Raw genomic sequence first — 12,079 nt, forward strand, 5'->3', positions numbered from 1 at the left:
CATTTTGCCAGTGTCCTAGTAGCCTGCCTTCTCCTACTCTCCTTGCTTTGACAGCTACTATTGAGCTCGTCAGCTTTCAATAAAGTCTCTGACTGCCTTTCCACTCACGTAGCAACCAATGAGCTCCTTCTATTTTCTCCTCATCTTCCTGCTTTTCAGCTGATTATTTGAGGAAGCGTATAAAATTCATATACACTGTACCATCTTTCACCCATCCTCCCTCCACTGTTTTATTCTTAGGTCTGTTAGATCTTTAGTGCTCACCATAAAACTTCCACCCAGGTCACCTATCGGTTGGGCAGAGCTAATCCTCTGTAAGATTATTCACAAAAGGCTCATGTGTACAACACACCTGAATTCTGTATGCTTGAGACTGCTCTCCACAGAATTGGCACTTGCAGGACAGTCTTGAAGGAGCAAAACACTCCACTCACACATTCTTCCCCTGAGCCTCCTGGAAAGGCTGTGCTGCTCTTGTATGGCTCTGTATGCTGAGAACACTGACACCAACCTGGCCCCTTCCAACTGTGAGGAGCTGGTCATTTTCCCAGGGAGATCAAAGGATTTTTCCCTGTATATGTAAAAGATGACAGCAGTTACATGTCTTGGAGTTTTCTCACGTGCATGCTGGGCCCTTTTAGTGTGTACCTTCAGACGTCCTTGTATTTAATAACACATACTTAAGCTGTCAATGTTTCAAACTGTTTCATGATTTTGTTTCAAGACTCTCATGTTGGGTATTTCTTGCCGATCTTCCACATCTATCAACTTCTAGTCCTTTTCACCTCTTCGATCATCTCGTTTCCTTGACTCTCTTCTTTACAACCTCCGTATCTCTTACTGTGCATCCCCTACAGGCACGCTGCGATTCAGTCCTCCCTTCTCAGATGCTCACGTTCAGTGTTCTCCTGAGTTCAGTTAGCCTTCTCATTCACATTGCCTGTTTTATTCTTGAGCTTTTATTCTTACATTCTTGACAAATCTATTCCATTTTGATTCTTGCGTTTTTAAATGTCTGATTTATGGTGTTCTTTCCTAAGTACCATTGTTTGGTTAGCTACATTTATATCAGGCTTGTTGCACTGTTATAGAATTACTTTGCATTGAGGTTTTTTCTTTCCCTGTTTTTGGAAATTTTTTATTAATTGAAAATTTGCTTCCCACTTATCTGTTTTCTTCTGCTGATAACTACATTGGCCCAGGCATGATGGCTCTCATGTCTATGATCCCGACCCTTTAGGAGGCTGAGGCAGGAGGACTGAGTGAGCCTAGGAGTTTGAGGTTGCAATGAGCTATGATCACACCACTGCACTCTAGCCTGGGCAAGACAGCAAGATGAGTTTCTTCTTCTATTCATAATAATAAGAGCTGTTTTTCTTGAATCTGTACAAATAGGAAATCCTATTCCAAGGATGGGAGGTGGAATTTGTTTCTTAGTCCAAGAGTGCCTTCTTCTATAGGCACAATGAAGTTCAATGTCTTTAATGAAAAGCATCCTTTTGGGGTGGTGTGGGCTGACTCTTCTGATTGTTATTATAATGTTTCAGGAAGGTCAACTTTGTCTTTTTCTTCCTAACCAGGCCTTCTAGAGCCACCAACTCTTTACCAGTGCCCCTTGCCCCTATACATTCCCCCAAGGTCACTTCCAACCTGTACTTTCTCCGCAAGTCCCTTCAATGTCCCAAAGCTTTACTTACCCAATTCATTCACAGGATGTATTATGCTACTTAGGAATTCTTTTTCTTCTGTGTGCAAAACCTGGATGATATCAGCATCCCAAGACAATCTCCTTCTGCTGCACCATCTTGGCTCTGGAGTTAACTGTGTTATTTTGGATATTTTCCCCACTTACAGTAAATTGAAGTTCACAGTATTTTCTGCCTCACATTTCTGCTAAACATGAGCTACAGATTAAACTCTCTACTCTCACAGTTAGCCTGTATGATTTTGGAAGGCTGTGTGGTATGTAACAAAGTGGCCACCATTATCCTAAAGGAATCAGAAGTTATGAATGAATCTTTTAAAAACATCTGTATTTATCATTTCTCTTCTAAGCTGAAGATCCTTCAATGGCTTCTTCCGGTCAAGCCACTGATACCTTTCTAGTCCGATACGCCCCAGCCCTTGTCACGCCTGCAGACTGAGCCATACGCTCCCCTTTGAACCAGGTTTTACAGCCAGCCTGCACTTGCTCTCTGACTTCCTTGGACTTCCACACATGGTCTAGTGAACATTTCTGACTTTTCAAAGTCATGAGCAATATAAATTAGAGGAAAGAGCAAGAAAAGGAAAGGAAGAAAGCAAATAATATTTCAAATTCTTTTTTTTTTTTTTTTTTTGAGATAGAGTCTCGCTCTGTCGCCCAGGCTGGAGTGCAGTGGTGTGATCTCGGCTCACTGCAAGCTCCGCCTCCCAGGTTGATGCCATTCTCCTGCCTCAGCCTCTCCGAGTAGCTGGGACTACAGGCGCCCGCCACCACACCCGGCTAATTTTTTGTATTTTTAGTAGAGACGGGTTTTCACCGTGGTCTCGATCTCCTGACCTCGTGATCTGCCCGCCTCGGCCTCCCAAAGTGCTCGGATTACAAGCGTGAGCCACCGCACCTGGCAATATTTCAAATTCTTAATATTGGTTACATAAATAACTTTTCATTTATCTTACCAAGGGTACCTTTTTTTAACATTTATTCTCATATGTTGTCTTTAATAAGAACATGTTGTTTTCATAATAACTACTTTTGTTTAAAAAAGAAAGATACGAGTTTATTTCAGAATTCACTCCATGATACTTATCACCAGGACATGCTTCCTCCTCCGTCCCTCCATGGACATCTTACGCGTGCTTGTGTGCAGCACCTATGGAAACAGGCAGCTACCAAAGGCCCAGTGCCCCAAGGGACTGTAACGACCTCGCAGGTGCCCGTACTTCACATTCCCATGGTCTGCACACTAACTGTCACTTATATAAGCTCTGTAAATGCTTTTTCAAGTGATGACAACTGCTTGCCAATCCCTGCATGTGACCAAGAGTGAAATAAAGGTGGATTCACCAACAAAAGTATTTTTAAAATAACTGCAGCAATTACAAATAACCTATAGTCATGTACTAAAATCCCTTACTATAAAGCATTTATAATATCAGTTATAAGCTGTTAAAATAAAGAGTTACCGAGTCTCTCAAGCCCTGTTAGTCAGGGGCAAGGTGCTTCCAGCTTTAACAAAACTCTATAATAATATAAAGTGTGTGGCATGAAATATACATATGTGTATAAAGAAACATAACATGCATGTACAGACTCACATACATATAAATACCCACCCAACTCAGTAAAAAGCTAGACATGATGTGGATACTATAGTATACCAACTATTCAGTAAAAAATGAAAATAAATTACTTCATTTAACTGATTCACAATATTTTAGGAGATAAAGATCTTATTAGTAAATATGCTAAAAAAATTCCAAAAACTGGACTAAATGTATCCCAAAGACATATTTAATATGGGTACACTTAAGAACTTCAAACATTATATAGGTCTTCCCTTCCTAGTTTGAAACTTGTTTGAATTTATTCTTGATTGAATTACTGTCTCAAAATAAAGGTTTGCTACTTTTAACTTACACAATAACTCTATTTGTATTGAACAAAAGGTTTAACTTACCCTGGTAAATGTGCCTTCAAAACTGTGAATGTCGATTTGTGGTTTCTGAGCATGAACATAAGCACTGATAGAAAAAAGGTCCTGGAATACAGAACATTTGAATTGATTAGAATGTTATAGTTCAGTAAAATCACTTGGAAATTTCTCATTTGCTAATTAATATTTTTCATATATTATTTACCAAAAGCGATCATTGATTTTCTTAGATTTTTGTGTGCCAACACTATAAATTAGAATGTCAGATAAAGAAAGAAACCATTTTTAAGCTTGACAGGGTGTGCTCCTGAACAGCAGGTGTGAGTCAAAATCATGCAGGAGACACTCACAACAGGCAGCCCCGGGGCCTGTCCGGGAGGGGCTCCAATGGTAGAGGTGGAGCCTGTTTAGGAATATCTTGAAGTCACCTGGGTATGAAAGTATGCAGGGGGAATTAAGGAACCATCACAATTCCTCATAAGTTTTATAAAACAGTTTAATAAATTCCTAGCTCTGTTTACATGTTTTCATTCAAGCAGGCACTGATCACTATAAACTAAGGGTGGCCTTCCTTACAGCCATGAAGACATGCTTGTCCCGTGTGTCTGAACCACATGCTCATGATGCATACTTATAAAATCACATGGGAAAGCTTTCACGAAACACACATCATAGCTACTTTCATACCATTAACTTTGGAGCAGAAAAGATATAGGGTTTAGGTTGCTTCATTCATTGGCTACACATAAAGGTTAAATCAGAAAGTCTTCAGAGGCGAGGCTGAGCCTGGTCTTCACTGGACGCCACTCCAGTGCCTCTTCTTGCTGCTGACTCTGCTCTATGCTTTTGCTGTCATAAATCACAGCCAGGAGGAGGATCATATGCTGAGTCCTGGGTGTCCTCCTAATAAACCATCTAATTTCGGGTGGTCTTGTGACCCGCCCCCTCCATGACCCTTTAACACACAGAGTTTGCCATTTCTATAATTTTGATTTCCATTCTGTACATCTGAGTGTATAAAGTTCTGTCATGGCTGCTAAAACTCAAACAGAAACCTCACAAACTCCCAGACATGAAGAAGCAGAGGTGAGAGATTACGGTGACCACAGCAGCTGCAAAGTGAGAAAGAAATGGAAGCTCAGAAAGGAGAGTGCCTCAGAAAGGGCCGAATCTGTATGATCTCATTCTGACACCTAACCGATCATGCCCTAACCTATATCCACTAAAAGAATGGAACCGAGACCACCACAGCAGCTCCCTAATGCCAGAAAGGTAGAGTCTAGAGTTTGACTTCAGTCAAGTTAGCTACCAGTTAAAACAGAACCAAACAAAAAACCAGTACCCTTCAGGAGATTGTAACAGAATCCTGAATCCTGCCTCTCTACAATGAATCATTTAAAAAACTGAAGAGATGATCCAAATTTCTAAACATAATGAAGAAACAAAAACGCAAGGTCCACACCCAAGAAAGAACATGATCAGTGAAGACTAGCCCTGAGATGATCAAACTTCAGCATTAAGAAATGAGAATTTCAAAGCAGCTTTAGCACATCTTCAAGAAAAACATGCTCCTAACGAGTAAGCACGTAGGAAATCACAACAAAGAGAAAGTGTATTTAAGAACAGAGAAGCACATGGAAATTCCAAAATGGAAAAAATGCAATGTCTGCAATAAATTCTTTAGATGGGATTAACAGATTACAGACGATGGTGAATCTGAACGTGGGTCAAGAGATAATGATTCAAAAAGACATAGGAAAAAATTATTTTGAACATGAATACAGTCATAGAACCATGAGGGGAATATCGCGGAGTCTAACATGCATGTAACTGGGGTTCAGAATGAGTGGACAGAGAGAGGATGAAAAAACAAAAACTACTTGAAGAAATAATGACTAAAAATACGCCAAGTTTATTGTCAGCCAGAAATGTACAGACTCAGGAAGCCCAGAAAACCCCTAAACAGATAAATAAAATTTAAAAATATCAAAATCAAATTGCTAAAAACCAAAATAAAAAAAATCTCAAAAATACCTACAGAAAAATAACACATTATACACAAGAGAAGAACTATCAAAATACCACCGATTTCTCATTATAAATAATGGAGTCAGAAGACAATGGAACAAAATATTTAAAGTGAGGGGTGGAGGGCAGACTTGTCAAGCCAGAATTCAATATACAGCAAAAATATTCTTTAAGAATACAGGTGAAATAAAGACACTGCCAGATAAATAAAATGAGAACTCCATTCCAGCAGACATCCAGTAGAGGAATATCAGCAGAAGTCCTTTAGGCTTGAAGGGAAACAATAGCAGGCAGAAACTCCTATCTTCAAGAAGAAACGGTAAGGAACAAAAGTAGTAAATATCTAAGTAAATATTAAAAAAAAACCCAAATCCTATTTTTAATCTTAATTCCTTTAAAATATAAATAAAATGGGCCAGGCACAGTGGCTCATGCCTGTAATCCCAGCACTTTGGGAGGCCGTGGCAGGTGGATCACATGAGGCCAGGAGTTTGAGACCAGCCTGGCCCTCATGGAGAAACTCCGTCTCTACTAAAAATACAAAAATTAACTACACAAGCTGCTGCACGTCTGTAGTCCCAGCTACTCATGAGGCTAAAGCAGGAGAAAACTGGTTGAACCCGGGAGGCAGAGGTTGCAGTGAGCCGAGATCGCACCACTACACTCCAGCCTGGGTGACAGGGCAAAACTCTGTGCCAAAAATATGTGTGTGTGTGTGTGTGTGTGTGTGTGTGTGTGTGTGTGTATAAATAAAATGGGCTGGAACAGTTTATAATATATGTAGATATGCTACATATTAAAAAGTACAGTGAGCTCCTGAACAACATGGGTTGGAACTGTGCAGGTCCACTTATACATGAATTTTTTTCAATAAATCTATTAGAAAACGTTTGGAGATTTGTTGATAATTTAAAAAACCTTGAAGATACACCACAAAGCCTAGAATTTTTTTTTACATGTTGAAAGTTAGGTATAACATGAGAACATAAAATGTATGTACACGTATTGTATCACTTACTACTATAAAATATACACAAATCTATTACAAAAAGTTAAAAGTAAAATAAAACCTAAACACACAGGTCATGACACCATCTGCAGCCGAGTGACTTGCAAATGATCCTGAAGATGCAGCATCAAACCCTAACTGCACAGAACTAAGTGCAGTACACACTGTGCTCCCAGAATCGTGTCGCAGCCTCTCCTGCTGCTCCTGCAGGAGTGCGTGCGAGGGTCTGCTGGAAATGCGGTGCGGTGTGAGCTGTCTCTGCTCCAGGACCCTGTGCCTCTGGGTAAGCCGTCTCCGCTCCAGGACCCTGTGCCTCTGGGTGAGCCGTCTCCGCTCCAGGACCCTGTGCATCACACTACCGAGTGCTCGCTCATGGTGCTCACCTATTTTCCATCGTGTTTAGCGTAATACCATGGCGTGCACCTTGAATAATACCACGGGACCAATAAGTGCCTCTAGTGATGCTGGAAATGTTCTCAAAAAGTAGACAAAAGTCATCACACTACAAGAAAAAATGAGTTGCTCAGTATGTGTGGTGGATTAAAGTCTGCAGCTGTGGCTGCCCACCATTTCAGACAGACAGTTCACCTTGTAAACAGGTGATGTCAACTTGTGCTATCAAAAAATACAGTACTGTACTATATAAGTATTTTCTGTATGATTTTCTTAATAATTTATTTTCTCTAGCCTACCTTATTGTAAGGACACAGTATATAATACATATGACATCCAAACTATGTGTTAATCAACTGTTTAGGTTATCAGCAAGGTTTCCAGTGAACAGTAGGCTATTAACAGTTAAATTTGGGGGGAGTTAAAAGTTTACATATAAATGTTTGACTGCGTGGGGGACTGATACCCTTGACCCCTGTGTTGTTCAAGGGGACTGTATAATACAAAGGGTGGGTGAGGGAAATAGGTCTATTCAAGGACAAAATTCTCTCTTTTTTTTTTTTTGATGGAGTCTCGCTCTGTCGCCCAGGCTGGAGTGCAGCAGCAAGATCTCAGCTCACTGCAACCTCCACTTCCCAGGTTCAAGCGATTCTCTGGCCTCAGTCTCCTGAATAGCTGGGATTACAGGTGCACGCCACCACGCCCGGATAATTTTTATATTTTTATTACAGACCGGGTTTCACCATGTTGGTCAGGCTGGTCTCGAACTCCTGACCTTGTGATCCACCTGCCTCAGCCTCCCGAAGTGCTGGGATTACAGGCGTGATCCACTGTGCCTGGCCTCAAGGACAAAATTCTTGTATTTTATGTGAAGTGGTACCATTTTCACTTTTCACAATACACTTTTAGTTAAAGGCATATTGCAAACTCTAGTTAAAGGCATACTGTAACTAGTTAAAAAACTCTAGTTAAAGGCATATTTTAGTTAACAGCACATTGCAAACTAAAAAAAAAAAAAAAGCTAAAAAGCCAAGAGATAAAATAGTATTCTAAAAATATTTCAATTACAGTAAAATTGAAGAAAGATCTAAAGGAAGACTTGAGAAGCCAAGGTACACTTGAAGGCCTTAAGAGATAACAGCAAGAAACCAACAGAGAAAGATTAGAAAAACAGAGAAGAAACCACTCATCTGCCAAGGTCTCTAAAAAGCACAATTAGATAAGATCAGTTGAAAACTATAAAAAAATTATTTTTAGAAGGATTCTTCATTGTAATTATAGCAAAATGGGGGAATAGAGGTAATGTTCTTTATTTATTAATGGGATATTGAAGGAATTTCCATTTGATAGAATGCTTTTTCCATGTAAGTTAAGACAAACTGGTCTTACTGGTGAAGGAAAAGACAGGTGGATCAGAAATTAAAGGAGAGTGGAAAAGTCTGAAAGCACTGTCATCAGTAAGAGGAACCACAGTTGATTATAACTTCTAACAAGGATCACAGGGAGCACTGAGGGCCGAGCTAAAACTGGTAACCATCAATTTGTATTTCCCAACCTTGGCCTGTATTCTGAGGGATGTAGAACATTTCATTTTCCACTCTTATTTACTTTTTTAAACTTTCAGCGACCATATATATTTCTAAGAGTTCTGATTTTCCACATGATCCTTTCTCATAGCTTGTTTTATTGCCAGTAACATCCTCTCAGATTTCTTCAAGTACATTAGACAGCTGAATGTATTCTCTTCTGTTCCTGGAACACCTACTTCCTCTGGGCTCGGCTTTTACATTTGAATCCGGCTTTCTCTTTCCTGTTGATTCCACACATGCATTCCAATAATCCTTTCAGAAAAGGGGTAGCACAGCTAAAGGGTGTCCTCATGTTTTCTACATAGGACTCTTGCCTGCCAGATCTCTTCTTAAAGGGACTGGAGAGTTGCATGTCATGCTCAATCACTTAAAAAAAAAGTCTTTAACAGAGAAGATTCGATCACCTAAAACTGATATGGTGTATTTCATTTCTAGAAGACATATTTACTATTTTTCTGTTGATATTTCATTCATTTTTCTATTTTAATCTATGTAAGTCATTAACATACAAATTTGTAAATGGCTCTGAGTTCCTTGCAGAATGCATGTGAAATAACTGATGCTAATAAAACAGGTAATTATAACAGCAATGCTAAAGGGAGCATCCTGTTCTCAGGGCAGCACAGTCCTCTGAGAACTGCTGGAATGGTTTTGTGCACTCCATTCAGCAGCAGCACGGGGGAATCAGACACTCAACGGAAAACAAAATGAAGAAATGGCTCGGCAGAGACCACTTTCCATCTTTCTTCCCATTTCCTTTGAAAAATAGAACTTCGCAGCTGTAGATGGGTAGGTGGCTTCTCACTTAAAGAATGCATTTCTCAGCCTTCTTTGCAGCTGGTGAGGACCACGTAACTGATTCTGGCCTGGAGAGCATGTGAAAGGACATGTGCCCCTTTGAGTCCAAGTACTCACCAGGCCTTTCCTTCTGAACCTCTCCTGTGGGGCAGTGTGGAGGTGGGGCAGTCACTGGAACCCACCCTGCAAAACCACGTATCAGAGATGACAAAGTTGCCCTATCAGCCTTTGACCACCCACCTGGGCTACTACTGTGAGGGTGAAAATCTGTTCTGATTTAAGGTGTGTCAGTCACGTTTCAGTACAGGAAACAGAAGCCACCCTAGACCGTGTAGCAGAAAGTGATTTCATACACAGAACAAGATGCTTCCCAAATCAGTGAAAGGATGACGCTCAGGACTGAAGCTCCAAAGCTACTCTCAGCATGTTACCAAAATATCCATCCAAGGAAAGCACCATGGCGAGCACCACATCTGAGACACATGGTTTGGAGACCACCATGCACACAGTGCACTCCCACCCAAGCCCTAAAGCTGGAGAGTGCGAGCAGGAGCTCAGACCCGTGAGGACACCTGTCAGCAGAGAACAAACAGGCAAAATGATACCTCCTCCTCACTCCTGCCTTACAAGCTCTGTGAAAGTACATTCAATGTGAAAGCGAATTCACACACCCTTCAAGAAACTGTGAAAAATACGTGCAGGCTAGTTTCCAAATTTCTAAAGAACAGAGGCTGCAGGAAGGGTAGACTAAAGGTTGAACATACTAGTTTACCGCCGTGCAACTGTTACAGTAGCTTAGACTACGTATTAACTATTAATAGAAAAAATTTATTTAAATTAAGCTAGTTTACACAAAAAGAAATATTCTCCAGTAACTTGAGAATTATGAAACTTCTACTAGAATGTTTAATAAGCAGTCAAATGATTCCAGGGATAAGGCAAGTCTGAGAATCACTCGTCATTTAAATATGACACTGTCACAGTAATTTTCAAAACATGAAACTTTCATACCTCAAACTACCTGTTGATAACATGAAAATAAAAAACAGGCTGGCAAGCTCATTTCTACACACACATCAGCATTTAGAGTAATGCATTTCATCTAGTATAGTAGACATCAAATGACTGAATAAATGGCACAATAATGAGAATGTCATTCAAAGCTTTTCACGATAATTTAAAAATCATTCTAAAGTTTTCAATAATGAAGGAAAGCCGCTGCTGTGAGGTCAAGGGCAACATTTGTTCGCATTACTTAAAGGTCATTAAAATACATCCTTAATCATAACATGTGGTTCATTACAAATAAAATTGCCTTTCGTTCAATAAAACGAATTAAATGTAAATGGCATTGTTTACTGCTATATGGATCTTTTGAAATAAATCAGCATGTCATGATTTATTGAAAATTATTGTGGCCTTGTGGTTGTTAATAAATGTGTTTGATCGCAAAAGCCAGAAACATATTTCCCAAATGTCTACAATGCCTGAAAACTGTGCCTCTAGACAGCTATGAAGCCACAAGAAACTGCACCTGCCATTACAGGCTCTGCAGCACAGTTATTATTACACGACTCTGAAATTTTAATTCTCTGATCATATTAAGTCTCTGAGAATATAACGTAATTGACAAAGGTTATTCTTGGCTGTGTCCTCAGCTCTTTCAGACAAGTTCTTAGGTCTCTAAGTTTACTCAGCCTGGCTATCACCACGGACACAGTCTGATGTGACACAACTGTGATACAACAAACAGCTCACAACACAGAAGACCCTCAGATCTACACCACGAGAGACACGAATGTCACAGAATGAGGGACGATTATGGGCATAAGCTATTACATGAAAAACTCAATTGCCTTGCCCATATCCATAATGAAATCAGAGCTTTCTTCTCTATGGAAAAAAGATCTATACCTAATATGCCAAGTTATGTGAAGCTAAAATATAAAATTGATTAATGAATCAGATATTCAGTTGAACTTCCTTTCTTCCTAGGATATACTGCTTTTTGGTGGTGTGGTCACAGCAAAAATTAAAATGTTTTCATTTACCATATAGTTATGTCACTAAAATCCTTAATCAGACTCTGTATCAAAGTGTACTGGCCACAAAAATTTTAAAGTTGCATGGTATGAATTGTTTATTTTAATTCTGTAAATATTTTTGAATTTATATATGTGTATATATCTGTTACTAATAAAAATAAAGAAAGCATCCTTATAATACTGAAGATAATAAAATGTCACTTCCGGCCGGGCGCGGTGGCTCACGCTTGTAATCCCAGCACTTTGGGAGGCCGAGGCGGGTGGATCACGAGGTCAGGAGATCGAGACCACGGTGAAACCCCATCTCTACTAAAAAATACAAAAAATTAGCCGGGCGTGGTGGCGGGCGCCTGTAGTCCCAGCTACTCGGAGAGGCTGAGACAGGAGAATGGCGTGAACCCGGGAGGCGGAGCTTGCAGTGAGACGAGGTTGCGCCACTGCACTCCAGCCCGGGCGACAGAGCGAGACTCTGTCTCAAAAAAAAAAATAAAATAAAATAAAATAAAATGTCACTTCCTATAATCATGGCAAAGAGCATTACTCAAAGTTACAGATAACAGTATGAAAAATTGTAACTAC

The 12,079-nt window shown here is 39.9% G+C and overlaps 1 protein-coding gene across 11 annotated transcripts in view; it reads right to left on the reverse strand.

Annotated features, from left to right (window-relative positions):
- Window positions 1-12,079, reverse strand: part of ATP9B (ATPase phospholipid transporting 9B (putative)) — a 322,806-nt gene that overhangs the window by 172,030 nt on the left and 138,697 nt on the right. For all 11 annotated transcript variants that reach the window (XM_058438242.1, XM_058438240.1, XM_032152031.2 and 8 more), the window contains one exon: window positions 3,663-3,743. In XM_058438242.1, coding sequence (XP_058294225.1) covers window positions 3,663-3,743 — 81 coding nt within the window. The remainder of the gene's footprint in view (window positions 1-3,662; window positions 3,744-12,079) is intronic.

Source organism: Hylobates moloch, unplaced genomic scaffold (assembly GCF_009828535.3).
Source record: "Hylobates moloch isolate HMO894 unplaced genomic scaffold, HMol_V3 SCAFFOLD_5, whole genome shotgun sequence".
NCBI lineage: Eukaryota > Metazoa > Chordata > Mammalia > Primates > Hylobatidae > Hylobates > Hylobates moloch.